Source organism: Centruroides vittatus, unplaced genomic scaffold (genome assembly GCF_030686945.1).
Source record: "Centruroides vittatus isolate TY-2023 unplaced genomic scaffold, ASM3068694v2 contig_717, whole genome shotgun sequence".
Lineage (NCBI taxonomy): Eukaryota > Metazoa > Arthropoda > Arachnida > Scorpiones > Buthidae > Centruroides > Centruroides vittatus.
In genome coordinates, this window is record NW_027122456.1 from 557821 (window position 1) to 574746 (window position 16926).

General features: G+C 32.8%; 2 protein-coding genes across 7 annotated transcripts in view; both read right to left on the reverse strand.

The window, feature by feature from the left end:
• The window catches only part of LOC136980656 (uncharacterized), a 204610-nt gene that overhangs the window by 152841 nt on the left and 34843 nt on the right, over nt 1-16926 (reverse strand). The gene's annotated exons all lie outside the window — the stretch shown is intronic.
• Nucleotides 1-16926, reverse strand: part of SCCRO4 (DCN1-like protein SCCRO4) — a 44747-nt gene that overhangs the window by 17085 nt on the left and 10736 nt on the right. For 2 of the 6 annotated variants that reach the window (XM_067276797.1, XM_067276796.1), the window contains exons 2-3: nt 16127-16211; nt 12193-12335 (exon numbers count right to left, since the gene is read on the reverse strand). In XM_067276797.1, the coding sequence (XP_067132898.1) occupies nt 12193-12275 (83 nt within the window). In that variant the 5' untranslated portion in view covers nt 12276-12335; nt 16127-16211. Of the gene's footprint in view, nt 1-1250; nt 1658-12192; nt 12336-16126; nt 16212-16926 lie in introns of those variants that run through there. The other 4 variants (XM_067276799.1, XM_067276794.1, XM_067276795.1 and 1 more) reach the window with 4 other exon arrangements.

Sequence of the window (16926 nt, forward strand, 5' to 3'; positions counted from 1 at the left end):
GTCAATCAACCAAACATGTATTCAGAAATTTTAATTTTACTACAAATTAATGAAAAATATTAAAATTATAAAGTTAATAAATCTTTTTATATAAATACTCTGAGATTATTTTTTTTAATTTCTCAAATAACTGGCATCAATATCCATTTTTCATCATCAATTTAGCTTTAATTTCTAAAAGTACAGTCATTCTTTGTATAATACTAATATAAACTAAAGGTTTAATTACATTTTTGTCTTTGTTCAACTACAACTTAGTATTTATTAAATAATTATTACTTATTGTTAATTACCATAACATATAATGCAATAAGTATTAGAATGGCAATTAACGTCAATATAGTTCACAACTGTAGAAGACTGTCTTTTGACATTAACTAACTTTAACTGAAGTAATAAAGTAATACAAAAACACAGTAATTATAAAATTCACAAGTATTTTCGACGACTTAATCCTCGAGAAAACTTTAAAGGAACATCATCATTTTAAATTTGTAAAGACTGCTTGAAAATTATATGTAAACATGAAAATATATTTAATTTTAGTTAATGTTATATAACACAACTGGCCAAACCTTGTCAAGACAGAGCCATACGTCACCTATCGAAAATACGAGAGCCGCATCCTCTATCAAAACTGTATTTTATATATAAGTTTATATAAAACTTATACCAGAGCCGCAGCGAGGATCGGTAAGAGCCGCATACGGCTCGCAAGCCGCGGTTACGTAACGCCAATTATTTAGACGTCCGTTAAGTAAAGTTAATTAACGTCTAAAGACAATCTCCTACCTCATTTACTAGATACAAGCATCATAGAGTACTCCAAAATTTAAGTATTGGTAAATCTAGATACAGTAAAATCCAATCACTTGATTTAAAAAAAAATCTATAGAAGTTCTTGTGTATTTTTTTTTCAACAATATAAAATTATGTTCTCATAAAAATGTTAGAATTTAAATAAAATTAAAAATTAATTTGAAATTTTTATATTTTATAATGGTAGCAAGTGTAGTAGTAAGCGTGTAGTAGATTAATTAACAGAGAAAGTACAAATAAAACACCAAAAGATTGCTTTAAAACAAAAGAAAAAAAAATCAATTTGGCTTACAAAACTAAAATTTAAAAAATTCAATTAAAATGAAATAGCAAAATTCATTAAAACAAACTTATTCTTAAATATATAAGAGTTAATAAAGTAATTCTTCATCTATAAGTTAGTGTTATATCTAATGTGAAATAATTCTTACAAGGTTTTAAACATCCACAACTACCTGGTGTCGCCCATTATTAAATACTCTACCACTGGCAGATGAAGGTGTTGCAGTAACGTATTACAGAACTGTCCTACTAACTGGACAAGATAGCACATGAAACGCTTACGCCTAGACGGCAAAGGGACATTCTCTATGTAACTCTGTTGTAAAACTATATTTAGAAACAAACAACCAAGCCAAAGGTAACTAGAGAATGACGGAAATGTTATTTCACAACTACTTTAAAACATATTCGCTTTATCGGCCGATACTTCGCCGTTTAGCATCGTTTCGGTATATTTTTAAATCAGTCTAAAATTTCGTATATATTTATAGCCATTTTTAAATGATATTTTTTAATTAAGTAGTCGGGAAGTTTAGTTAATACCGGTCGTATCGATTTTATTACTTAAAAAGGCCGAAGGTTAATTAAGTAATTCGAGTTTCTGTTTATTTTTTAAGTGTTTAAATTTAATACAAATTGATGATAATTTGCTAAAATTTATTTATTTACGCGCGTAAGGTATTAAATAAATATCGTCTCCGACGTTCTCGATCAGAATATTTAGATTTCCAAAAGAAAAAGCTTAATTATATTTATATAAAATGTTAATTTAAACCCAGAATTAGTACGTTAGTACGTCCGGATGGCAACTTTCCAAAGAATCTTTTTCATCTAAAGTTATATATAAATGTTTATAAAAAAACAACACTTCTTCAATGTTTCTGCTCTAATCAATTTAAAGTTTTTTTTATTATTAGTAAATACTTTGTTTTAATTTTTTTACATTAACAGAAAAAAATAATATATTTTCATCAAACTTTTTGAAATTATACAAAGGAAAGTGGACATAAATTTAAATATTTAAAGTAAATAAATAGCATAAATCATTAATTATAATTATTTTTTTAATTATAATCGATAACTGTCCCCGAAAAAAATGGGTGCAGAGCTTTAACTAACGACTTTCGTCTGTCAAAATGTGTGTCACTGGCAAGTAAAAGTATTTGACACGTTCCACTTTAACTACGACCTTGAAACGTCCTTGATGAACCTTGCGTTTTTTGTGCATATAAATTTCTAATTTAATTAATTTAATAAAATTTGACGAAAAAAGAAAAAAAGTGAAATTATTTACATTAGAATCGTGAGATCATTTTAGGCAAAAGGTACGTGCAGTTTATTAATACTTTATTCTATAAAATATCCGAATAGTTTTTGGCATTTAAAAAAAAATTCTGACTTGTAATTAAATAAATATTTTGGGTAATTTTTAGAGCATTATCTACTAAAACATGGCACGCAACTTGATATCGTCTGCAGAAACTTAAAAATTAAAAAAGAAAGCGATGAAAAATAACGAATTTCTAATTAAAATATAATAAAGTTTCGAGAACGTTAAATCTAACTCTAAGTAAATGTGAATTTGGTAAGATGCTAAGTGTGAAGCAAACTGATTGTCTTTTAGAAAGACGTTTAAAAAACTGGATTTCTATGAAATTAAACAAGAGTTCTATAAACAAAATGATGACAGTATGGAGTCTTGTTTCATTCTACATCACACAGACAGGATCAAAACAATACATTGATTGTAACAAAAGAAAATGTATCAAAAAGAATTTTAAATAGGAATAATCAAACGAATAGAAATACAGTAAACTCCTCACCAAACAAATTCTATCGATGGTTATTACAATTATAATTATAATTGTATGAGGGTCGTTCAATAAGTCCTTAGAAAAAGATAGAAAAACAAATTATTTTAAGTAGATTTTTTTTTTTTTCAACATAATCTCCTTTAAGCTCTATACACTTTTCCAAGTGTTTCTCCAACTTTTTTAAGCCATCTAAAAAGTAAGATTTTGGAAGGTTCTCAAAATAGGCATCTGTTTGAGCAATGACCTCCTCGTTCGACATGAATCATTGTCCGCTGAGCCATTTTTTTAAGTTTGGAAACAAAAAAAAGTCACTGGGGACCAAATCTGGTGAATACGGTGGATGTTGTAATAATTTGAACTTTAATTCCGTGATTTTGGTCATCGAAACTGCACAGGTGTGCACCCGTGCATTGTCTTGATGGAAGAGGATCTTTTTCTTTTTCAAATGAGGACGTTTTTCCTTGATTTCTTTGCTCAACCGGTGCAATAATGACGCATAATATTCTCCAGTTATTGTTTTTCCTGTTTCCAAGTAATCAGTGTAGATGATTCCGCGTGCATCCCAAAAAACCGTGGCCATCACCTTCCCGGCTGATTTCGCTGTCTTTGCCTTCTTTGGAGCCCTTTCGCCTTCAAAAACCCACTGTTTTGATTGTTCTTTTGTCTCTGGAGTATAGTAATGTATCTATGTTTCGTCCGCAGTTATGTATCGACGCAGAAACTCATCAGGATTGTGACGAAAAAGTGCCAAAATAGCCTCAGAGTCAACCACACAATTACGTTTATTCTCCACTGAGAGCAAACGCGGCACCAATCTTGCTGAGATTTTTTTCACACCCAATTTTTCGTGCAAAATAGAAAAAAACCGTACCTTGTAATATGCCTGTGGCCTCAACTATTTCACGCACTTTGATTCGTCGATCACTCAAAATCATATCGTGGATTTTGTCAATCATTTCGGAAGTAGTCACTTCCACTGGATGTCCCGAACGATGGTCATCTTTTGTGGATGTACGGCCACATTTGAACTCATTTACCCAATTGTAAACAGTTGCAAACACAGGAGCAGATGTGCCATGAACTTCATCCAACTCAGCTTTGATCTCTTTCAGTGTTAAGCCTTTTAAATATAAGTGTTTAATCACCGCTCAAAACTCACTTTTTTCCATTTTTCTAAATAAACAAAAGTTTCTTGCTTCAATCAACAATAAAAATTAAACCATGCGATGAATATGACTGAGATTTTCACAATTGCCCAATGAGCCATGATGCTTACTAAAAACGTGCCAATTTTGATGCTACGAGTGCCATCTATTGGATTTTCTAAGGACTTATTGAACGACCCTCATAATAACCATTGACAGTTGTATCGTTAACTTATATATGCTGGAAGAGAAGATCGGACTGGAGGTCCGGATAGCGTGACTGGCAACGCATCTGCACGGTAAGCAGGAGTTGTGGGTTCGAGTCCCGCTCCGGGCCAATTTTTTCTCCCAGCAATTCTAAATTATTTTAATTAATTAATTAAAAATTATAATTATTAATGTTAATACGAGATGGCGCCTAACACCTCCCTCTAGCGTCAAATTGCTTACGTAATTTATTTAGTAATTTGCCTTAAACTAGCCCGATAGAATTTCGGCATTTGGTTGGTGTTTAGCTTTAACATATCGGGTTTAGAGACGATGTTTATAGTAAACTCCTCTATAATGCGACAAAAAATTTAGACTAGCATTCATACGAAATTCTAATTTTGTCGTCCGGAGGTCTACATTTTCTTCAACTTCTAGACCTAGGTTTAAGTTCGCGTAAAACCGTCCAATAATACATGTCACAATAATGCAATTTCCTATAACAGAATTTGTCCCTTGCATTGTATGGGACTTCGTTGTATAGAAGAAAAAAATGGCGTGGTTTATAGATGTCAAAATCCAAAAATGTATATAGGAGAAACAGGAAGAAAACTTAAAGAATTAAAGAACACAAAATAGTTAAACCACTAAAACACAAGACATCGTCACAGCACGATCAATGTAAAAAACCAATGTATTTAGAAGATTCGAAAAACGTGTAGAATTAAAAATAATAATCTTATTAACTTAAATAATGGTACAAGGATAAATCGGTGTGGTACAATGCCATAAATTAATAAAATAATTGCAGTAGAAATAAATAAGAATAAAATCTGTCCCGTTAAAAATCAGTATAGAATTTTCAAAGTTTTAATAAAAGATCATCTCAATTAAAAAATACCGGCAAGGGATCTTGTTCAACTTTCCAAACACTCGAACAAGCGATTTAAGGAAACGTTAGGAAGGCCAATAATTACACAACAATATAAAAGTAAGTAATAACAAAAGCTTAAAAGGAGTAATTCTGTCAAATTATGATAAAAATCACCATTTTAAAAAGTATTTAAGTTTAAAAAAACAATGATACAGGCTTGAAGTTAAACAATTGTCCGTGGCACCATCCGTTGCGGGATGTTATTATGAAATAACTTTATATTATTAATTATTATATAAAGGCAAAAATGACTAAATTTTGAAGGTACAGACAAGTTTTTAGAAATATTGTAAATTTCAAGTAAAATTTCCATTAAGTCCAACCCAACTCCAGATATGACATCTCCCCATCCCAAGTTCAATACTCTGAAATTTAATAGCAGCATCAATGCTCCTCATATACAAGTTACTGCGTCAAATTTAATTTCTTAAGCTTTACCCTGTCCCAAGATATTAAATGAAACAGATGCTGACACAATTTTTTTTTTCCGTTTTTAGGTTCAAAACATCAAGATTTGCAAAAAACTCAGAGGATGAAATCTGACACAATTATAATACTTTCCCATGCTACATTACAACATCCAGAGAGTAAACAAAGAAATATTTGTAGAAAGTTTAGAAAGTATATACAGCATGAAATTATATAAAAAATATGTTTGAACATGTTTTCCATAATCCAATTGCCTATCCTTTTCCTTTTAGTTCATACGTTTTAAACTGATTTATATAAAAATGTACATTTAGAACCTTTAAAACCTCATGAAATGTATACATTTTGTGAGTTTTTATTCACTTCATGCAATTCACTCAATAGGAACATTGTTTTCTTTACAACAACAATAATAATAATAAATTAAGGTTCCTACATAATTATCCCAAGTTATCTGACAATCAATTTTGTAAAATATAAATGATAAAATTATTTATTATTTATTATTTATTGTAACGTCGTCACAATGCCGGCTGCAATTTTTAATTTATTGAATTTAAAATGTATTCTCTCCACCTCAAATTAGTAGTGCCTTGCCCCTGTACATCATACTTTTCCTTTTAGCAACAGAGTTGTGCCATTATCTAATTCCTTTCGGGGGGAATTTTTGAATCAAAATGACGAGACTTCCGGTCCAAAACAGAAGTTCATATATAGTTGGACGGGACCTCCTGCCCCTAAGCTTTCTGTACCTGATCTCGGCTTTTATTTGTCTAATTCCATTTTCAAAATTTGGGAAGGACAGACAGATGAATGCCAGTGGAAAAAAACTATTTGTTGCTCTTCAGGCATTGTAAGAACATGCATCTTTGCTTAAGTATAGCTTTGATCCAGAATACTGAGCAGCAACTTGGAGCCAAATGGAAACGAGGCTTTGAATTCCTGCTGCTGCTCACTGCTGACAATCATTTCACTGTCCCAAATACTAACTGGGATGTTGGATGGACTCGATGGGAAGGAAGAAAATATGAAAGATGAAGTACCGGTATCCATATTATCCATACCCCTGCAGCCACATAGGTTGCCGCAATGTCTGCATGTCTTTCAACTGGACGAAAAGAAGCGATAGCTATAGTCTATAACATTGTGAAATTTGTCATTATTGCATTTAACCTGATGGCTTGCAACTACTCTGTCAAGTTGCAAGCCATCAAGAAAGTTGCAAATTCAAGTTTTCTTCAAAGTACTGGACATACTGTAGCAACAATATTACTCCTGGATTTTGTATAAGGAAGTGACTTTGACTTTGGTGTCTGATGTCAAACATCAATCACCAAAAGTTCTCGTATTGAAGATGCATGAAGCATTTCTGAATAACTACTCCAAAAGTAGACAATGCAAACAAGACATGGAAGAAATTTCCATGGAAACCACACAGAGGCCTCAACAAGTAGAACAAAAATGCAAAATTGGAAAATGCAACAGAAACAAGACTTCTGGCACATGTTTCAGGTACAAAAAGTTTACAGAACGCATTTTCAAAAACTTTGCTTCATAAACAAACCTTAATTTTCATAAATCCTGCACATATTTATTGAACTGAAACTATTTTATAGGCCAACATCAGGTCACTAAACAAAAAATTGAAAGAACACAGGTATAACATCAAAAAGAATAAATCTGTCACCGCTCTATCCATCTAAGCCACAGAACTGGGAATTAAAGCAAATTTGGAACAAGCCAAATTAACTCGGACACCTTTTGCAGTGACCAGATCGGATCCTTAGAATCTCTAGAGATATTCAAAGAAGACAAAAAGGGAGAATGTCTCAATGTCAAAGATTGCAAAAACATCTCAGCTGCTTGGCAACCTTCAGAAGATTCAGATACAGGGTGGCCAAAAATAATTACAATATGTTCTTATGTTGATCTTGATGATGATGAATACTTCACTTCCCTGGCTCTAGCTATCTTTGTGCAAAAGTTATTCGGGTGACTTAAGACTTTACTGTGCACTCTGTATACATCGATCATAAGATATTCATTTTCAAATAATTATTATTATGTCACACGAAACAAACAAATCAAAAATTCAAACGAGTCAAACTTTTATTTTAGCAGAAAAGACTTTTGACTTTCGTTTGAGTCTGTTCTGAATACAATATGTACGTAACATTACTCTTTACACGAGAATGCTACAGCTCTAAACCCTCGATTAGATCTTACTATAGGGTTCAGAGTGTGCAGATTTGACTGGGCTGTGAAGAAACTGAAGTTAATAATGATATACAAATGATTAAATATTAATAGTAACAACAACGACATGTAATAACAATACAGTTACAAAAAGAACAGTAATGGTAACAACAATGGAGTTATAACAGCAGCAACAATTAGTTAAGCCAAAACAAAGGGTTTAGTATATAAACAAATTATAAAAAAACAATTGGTCAACCACAGATACAGCAATTCCTTCTTAAGCAAAGCTCCAACAAACAGGTAGCAATGCTAGGGAAACTCTTCCTAACTCTTCTATCAAGCTCTCGTTAATTTATACTTAATCTGCATAATGTCACAACTTCCACTACCTCATTTATGTAGTTTTGTTAACCAAGACTTTACTTGTTTACTGGCAGCAACTCTAGTTCTGACAATTCTATAATGATTATGATTATGATTATTTGCCACATCCTCATGATGTCTTTGTCCTATGGAACATTGTAAGGATGTGGCAAATAATAAATGTACAACAGAGCTGGTTAAAAAAAGGAATAATGAATAAGTTTGATCCACTTTGCTTGCAAACCTTGCTCCTAAATGGAAACCAAAGAACACTACTTATCTGGGAGACTCTTTCCATTGTCTCAATGTCACCATATAACTCTTCACGCTTGACATCCCAGAGTTGTGGACAGCGCTATTCAAACCTTTAAAAATTTAAGTGGTGATAAAAAGCATCTTATTTCATTAATGGTGTTTCTATGTTTTAATTTACTTTTGTATTCCTTGGTTCAGCATACAGGTATCCCTCACTTAAAATTAATTGCGGCAATCCCTTTATATGTGCGGCAGAAGTTTTAATTAGCGCGGCTTTGACGATCATCTTTACTTCAAATAGATATGTTTTTCTTGGCAAATAAGGTGAATAATGAATATGCTATTTTCATGCAAACTACTGTAATTAAACTATATAGATATATAGTTGTGAAATTTAACACATTATTGATAATGTGATATTTTATTCTTAGAATCTTATTATAAAACTTTACTTCACATTTTGTTTGCATAAAATGAAATAAAAATGTCTGCAGATGAAATGCCCATCGGGCATATCATGTATGCTTTTTAAGTTTTGTAAAAGATATAACACTATACAAACAATAAAAAATACTCGTAGCGTGTATTTGTGTACACGGTTATAAATATCGATCCAGTTGCCGGAAATAGTAAGAATTTCATTGAAAGTACTATATGAAATTTAACTTTATATATGTTTTTAGTTATTTTGAAAAATTAGCATAAAAGAAAAGACAATTATTCTGTAATTTTAGTTGTATAATAAGATTTTACATCCTTTTATGTACTTTTTTAGAATCAAACTGGTTCCCTATATTCAGTACTCGCCGATTGCTAAATAATTGCATATTCCACCCCTTTTAATTTGGCACAATATACTGACAAGGAGTGGGAAATGGCAAATACCGAATATTAGTTATGAGTAAATCAACCACACCACTTCGTATTGGCCAAATGTTTGCTCAGAATTGTGCAAATACAAATGTGTGGAGCCAGCCAAACGGGAAACATATGATTATAAGTTTTATTCAATAAAATTCTGAAGAAAAAAAAGAAGAGACAGACAAATAACACACAATATTGCATTTATTCAGAATAAAAATGTATGAAAACTATTAAATAAATAAAAAAATTCTTCGCAAATAAATTTGAACGGAATGTAAATGATTTATTTTATAAAAAGATTTTTAATTGTTGGCTCTGGCAAGAAACACATCAAAGAAAACAGATTTGAAATACACTGAACACCCTAATCAATAAACATTAATTAAAAATAAAGTTAAAAAATATAAACAAAATTAGAAAAATAAATACAAATTGAAAATTATTTAAACTTATTCTGACATGATAGTTTGTGGAAGCAAGATTCTTCCCTTGAGAAGTAAAATTTTAAAATGCGAAAGTATGTGGAACTTTACTGTAATACAAACACGGCAAAAACAATCGAGAGCAATATAAAAAACACAGCAATATTAAATATACACACATGTCCAAAACTAAAAGATGATTGCTAGAAGAAGTGAGCCAGTCAGTGACAAATCTGCCACAATGTTGCGGAGTGCTTCATCATAGTTCAAGGTGGATATACCGTATTTCATAATGACAGGTCTTTCCGTCCGGGTATTGATACGCACTTTCCATCCATTCTCCACCTATGTCATACATATCTTTTTCTCAGACTTAATTTATTGCTTTGACTTATAAAATCCTACAAGTTTTCATGTATTACCATCCTATGTTAGATGTCAAGTAATAAAGTTCTTGCCATATTTGTCTGCATTCATCTACAGTTTTCTATTCATGTACTGTTTGTCTGTCCTTAAGTTCTGGGTGCACATATTTAAAAAAAGAACACACCAGAGCCAATTTTTAAAGAATTTTAAGGAGCAAAGAGCTAAAGTTTTTGCAACTATAACACAATTTGTAACTTGTGTGCAACTAACAGAAATTAAATAAATGTAAACGGTATTCAAAGTAAATAAATTATAATTTTTCTTTAAAAATAAGTTCAGTAATAACAATGTATTCAATTAAATTAAATTGTTTTGCTGGTTGTTCTCCCACCGTTAACGAATATACATTAATACTCCCTTTCGTCGAAACCTTTTGTTTTATTTCTTTCTCCAACTCACAACGGATTAACCCAATGAAGAAAAATTGCATTGTTTATAAATTTCTGATTTAATGTAATTTTAAAAGTGAATATGTGAAATACTAGCAAAGGCTGTATACTACAATTTACTAAAAAGTCCACTAAGAAAATGATAGTTGAAATTTTGTTTTAAAGTAATTTGTTAAACGAATGGAAAATGGTATCGAAAATATGTACTGTGCAGTATATCAAGCCAACAGAGGGAGGGCATAAAATCCAAAATATGTATTAGCAAATGAATGTACAAACACAATATTAAACAAGCAGCCAGGCTGCAATTTTTAATCATTTTTAAATTTAAAATATACGCTTGTCACCTCAAATTAGTAGTGTCTTTCCCCTGTACGTCATACTTTTCCATTAGCAACAGAGTCATGCCAGTCATCTATTTAACTCCTTTCAGATGAAAATTTTTGAATTGAAATAATTGACTTCCAGTTTAAACCGGAATACATATAGAGTTAATTGGGACCTCCTGCCCCTAATCTTTCCGTATCTGGTCTCGACTTTCATTTAACTCCATTCTCAAAATTGAGGAAAGATGGACAGATAGACGACGGTGGGAATTTATTGGTCTATAATTTTTTTCAAATTGTAGCCCAATGAAATCGACGTAATAACAGTCTGCTGTCTTGATTTTTGATGATATTAATAAATATTTGTATAACAATTGATAACTGATGGCCAAGCCAACAATCTCCTATCCTAAGGCACTAAGTAGGCTTTTTTTTTTTTTAGCAGGACCATCATGATTCAGCCTGACCCACAATGGGGCAGTGAGGGACAGAATCCAACACAGCAGTATAGCAGACTTCCCCCAAAAAAATTCCTGACATTTTTTGACCTGTCTGGATTCAATCCCAGGTTCTCTGGAGTGATAGATTGCTACCGTAATCGATATGGCTGGAGATAGTTAAGACATCAACCCACCACTCTGAGAAACCTAGGATTGAATGCAGGCAGTTAAACTTACAAGTAGTCAGTCCCAGATATATGGGAGGCCACACAATTGTCCCATTTTAGATCTGATTGAACCTACAACAGATATGGAAAAAAAGGCCATCTTCAAGCCCACAGTTTAGAAAGCGATATATACATATAAACAGTTAATAACTTTCTTCGGAATGTTTTGGAACTGCTTCTTATCTGATCGTTCGAAATTATATTATCGTGGCTCTAAGACCGCTGTTTTAATATCAGACAAATTTTTCTTTACAAATTATCACTAAAAGACATCCGCCTGCTTTTTGTAATTGATCCCGTGTAATGGCCGTGTAATTGCTTCCAAAATGCATTCCATAAAAAATATACGTAGGAAAGGGAATAAATGAATTTAATTTGTTTTTAATCTATGCGTCTCCTTGTCTCAGTTGTAATAAGTCTGATATTAAAACAGCGGTCTTAGAGCCATAATACATATAATGATGATAACTTGTTTAATTATTTACTCTAAAGATTTCATCAAAATTGACGATAAAGAATTTTCATAAATTTCAAAACTTTTCTTCCGCGAAAAAAAAAAAAATATACTGAGAAATGTTGACATTATCAACATTTCTCAATATATTTTTATACTTTATCTACTTAATATGTTAAATTTATAAAACTACTTACCTGCTGTGTGTACATTGACGTTTGTTAGTGGGTTTCATTTCTTCTTCTGTTAGATCGGTACGCCTGCGGCGCTGTGGAGGCATATTACTAGTAGAAAGCTGCAATCTTGAATCAGTTTGAAATCTATCTTGTTCTTGCAAACTCTAAGAATGGATTTTTATTTAATTTTATTAACTTCTTTAAAATATGATTTGTAAGTTTCACTATAACTAAAATTAACTAAAGAAAGTAAATTGATTTTTGCACCATTTTATAAATTAAAATCTGTATGTATGCATCTACACACGCACAAACTTGAAATTTTAATTGCTGCTAATATGTGCCAAAGAAAGTTTTAGTGTTCAAGTAAGTGGTGTAATCTAATACATATGCACAAGAAGACATAGTTGTCGCAGTTCAAAATAGTCCAAATTAATTTTGTTTTGGAATTTAAGAAGTTGACAGTTTTGTCGATTTTTCCGATCGATGGCGAGATTATTATTAATCAAATTGAAGACAAGTCTGCCCAAGAGGGACCACCATTTATTTTGCGCTCCAGACTAAAAACATACACATATGGCGACAGACCTTCCTTTTTAGGCTTCATGTCGCCAAAGGTAAAAAAGTCCTTTAAAAAACACAAACATCCAGTTAAAACTAGGAGTCGGTGACACACAGACGTCTTACTCTTTAACCATCCAACCAGTGGGTGTTTCTGCTTTTTTATCTGCTGGAACAAGCGCTGGAAAATGCAAATTTTAAAGCTGCACCCTGGCGTCAGTATTTTAAAATTTCTTTTTGTCGATTTTTCCGACCGATGGCGAGATTATTATTAATCAAATTGAAGACAAGTCTGCCCAAGAGGGACCACCATTTATTTTGCGCTCCAGACTAAAAACATACACATATAATTCTCGCCATCGGTCGGAAAAATCGACAAAAAGAAATTTTAAAATACCGACGCCAGGGTGCAGCTTTAAAATTTGCATTTTCCAGCGCTTGTTCCAGCAGATAAAAAAGCAGAAACACCCACTGGTTGGATGGTTAAAGAGTAAGACGTCTGTGTGTCACCGACTCCTAGTTTTAACTGGATGTTTGTGTTTTTTAAAGGACTTTTTTACCTTTGGCGACATGAAGCCTAAAAAGGAAGGCCTGTCGCCATATGTGTATGTTTTTAGTCTGGAGCGCAAAATAAATGGTGGTCCCTCTTGGGCAGACTTGTCTTCAATTTGATTAAGTTGACAGTTTTTTTTATAGGTCATAAATGCCCTAATCTTTCTAAAGATAATGCGATTCTCTTCGTGAAAATGCTCAATTGCATACAGCAAAATAAATTCAAAATGTGCTGCAAAGTTCTGCTGTCTAAAAATTGAGGACCATTTTCCATACAATCTAGATTTGATCATCCTTAGATTGTTGTATGTTTCTTACTTTGAAGGAATTAGAACATTTTAGTTATGAATATGAGGTGCGTCCAGAACATTTGCACATAACACTCTGTGCAGGTAAATTACTACCATCGATTTAAAGTCAGTTTGTTCTCTGATGTGTTAGTGCACTTAAGAGTTTCAATAATGGCAAGCTTATTGTTACTGTTTTGTCAAGGGTTAAAATGCATAAAAAAAAATCGAAAATCTCTCCTTTTCTAGATTCAAACAAAGTTTGTCCTATAAACAAAACATGGAAAGTGTACGATTGATTGCATTATAAACAAATCAAGAGAGAGAAAACGGTGCTTCATATTTAATCAATGAAGATAATGTGCAATCACACTTTACCGCAGAAACTCAAGCTGTGCTTCAGAAATTTGGCTGGAACATTTTCGACCACCTGGCCAACCTGGCTCCCAGTGACTTTCACCTCTTTCTCAAGCCAAAAGGACGGATTTGGAACATTTTGGAATGGACAACAAGGTGAAAAAAGCTGTCACAAACTGGCAGAAGTCTATGACAAAGGAATCGAAAAACTAGTGTCACGCTACAAGAAGTGCTTTAACTGTAATAGTGTCTAGGTAGAAAAAATAACTGGTCTTGTACTAATTACTTAATAAAACTTTTTCCTGTCATTACTGTGGTTTTTCCTTTTTTATAAGGAAAAGTTGTTTATTTTCTAGATGCTCCTCATATGTCAAATATGAGGAGCATCAACATGCTACTACAAAAGAGCAAACAGAGATTTTCTACGTAACTGGGATGAGCAAATTTACCATGTATCGAATCATTAATTGTTTGATTAATCCCGAGCTAGAACTTGACTACTATAATTACTATAAATAATAAAAATTGGTCCAAAAATAGCAGTTAGGCTGACATCTTATACTAAATTTAATAATTTAAAATATCCTGTAAGATATCAAACCACGGCAAGACTTTAAACAGCAGCTTCTGCTTACAGTGCAAATGTGTTACAAGCTGCGCTAACCATCATCTGCTCGTTCGCCTCCAGACTAACACTTTAAGAAATAATAGCTTGGCAATTAAGCTGTGTGGTTAAATTCTAGTCTGAAACTAATCCAACAGTTAATTATCTGATAATTATAAAATCTGGACTTGATTGTTCTTGTGTATTTACCACATCATGTCCTCAATCCTTGATTAAAGCATTTATCGATACATACACAATTTTCCCGAACTAATGTGCTTTTGCAGATAGGCTCTCTCTCTATTTCTGTTTTTCTTGTGTGTGTGTGTAAATTTAATTACACAAGTTTAAGCACAGAACCTTCAAACTGTTTCATCTCTCATGTACATTCAATCATCTCATTGTCTACTCCTCTAGGAAATGTTGTAAACAACAATGACAATTATTCAACAAAGAAGGCATTTTATGCTCGCCTTTGGCGGCCTGAGTCAAAGAAACCGCCCGACTGAGGTAATTGCTCCCACCTGGAGTCGGGGTCATAAACGGCCGGAAGGATCAAAGGTGTAGCGTCTCCACTTAAGGGTCAATGTGTTGGCCACGTGCTGGCCAGCTTAGGAAAATAAATGTAAATAAAGCGCGGACGCAAATGTAAGCTACGTCGGCGGGAAATAAGGCGGACGTCGTTGAAGGCTCTAAGAAAGGGGAGGCACTGATTGGTCGCAGGAGGCAGTGGCAGAATCCCTTAAATTGGAAGGGTGGCAAAAAAGCGAGGAGAAAGGGCGAGGGACCTGATACGTGGCGGTCTCTAACACCAGGCAGACCTTTGAGGCGGAAGAGAGAGTGTTCTCCTCTTGGGAAGTCCTCTAGAGAAAGGTTGTCGTAGAGACGGACGGCCACGAGGTCAAGCCATCTCCGGAAAGGTGACTCGTGTTCCCCGGCCAGCAAAGTCGACGAGCGGCATCACAGTTTCGGTACATTAGCGTACGTAATGTTATTGCATAGTGTACATCTTTGTAAATATTTGTAAATAAACTGTATATAACTAATTATCAAGTGTGGAGGTGTGACTTTCAACGGACCATCACACGGACAATCTCGAGGCGTAAAGAACGACTCGGGACGGAACATTTGTAAAGATCACGTGACGAGTAAGAAGGATCTTCACTAAGGCATTTTATGCTCTACAGTTTGCAAAGTTGGAATCACTCATCACTCTGAAAAAATATCGATAATCTAAAGCAGCTGCAGAATCGTAGCTGCCGTGAAAGGAGTGACACAAATGTACTGTAGCAATTTGAGTATAGATTAGATGCATGCCATACGACGTGAAGTGTACGCATTGAAAAACTGTAATGGGCAAATGTAAAACTTGGACAGTTTTCCGTTTTAAAACACACTAAAATGTTTTCGGATAATAAATAACATAATTACAATAATTTAAAATGGTAAAGTTCTTTTGGAAAAGACTCTGTACGTAACTTATTATAATTTTTAAATATATATTTATTTTGAAAGTGTTAATAATACTAGAATACAAAATAATTATAATAAATTTAAACTTTTTTAAACTATTTTAAATTAACAATTTACTTACTAGATTCTGAAAATTTTGAACAATAAGAGTTCTTTGATTATGATCCGTGATGGCAGAAAATGAAATAAAACTGAATCCTCTTCAGCTGGAAAAAGTTTTTGAAATATTTATTAATCAAATAATATAAGAGAATCATTTTATATAGAAAAAATAATGTTTATCAGTCATATAAATATCAAACTGTTAATGGTAACGGTAATGGTAATCAATATCTAGTTTAAATTGGGGATGAGGAGTCGGAGTCGGGAGTAAATCTTTTTACGGGAGTCGGAGTCAATTCTAAAAATACTGACCCGGGAGTCGAGTATTTTTCTGCCGACTCCCCATCCCTGGTTTAAGTGCTATAAAAATTAGATAAATCAATCATGACTTTTCATTCTTATAGTAATAAATATAAAACTTTTATCATTTGTCAAATGAAAAGTCTCCTCTTATTTATCCTCTCCGTGAATTTGCTTTAATTGTTCTCTAATTCTCACATTCATAATCAAGGATCAACAGTCAAGTCGGAAGTTCACTTCAAATACACGAATGCTTATCGGTTGGCTTCTAATTGTAACTCGATCCTTGTAACAAATGCTGCTGTAATGCAAAGTAAGCTTTTGACATCCCCAATAACAACTATATTCTAGTAATTAGTTTTTCTGATTAGTGTGGCGTTTCGAAATTTTATATTTCTAACATCAAACTATTCTTTGTAAGATTATTAAAATATTTAACCATGTAGAATAGTACAGTATAATAAACAATTACCCAATATATCGTACAATAAAGTGTCAAAAATCCGGATTCAGCCTTCA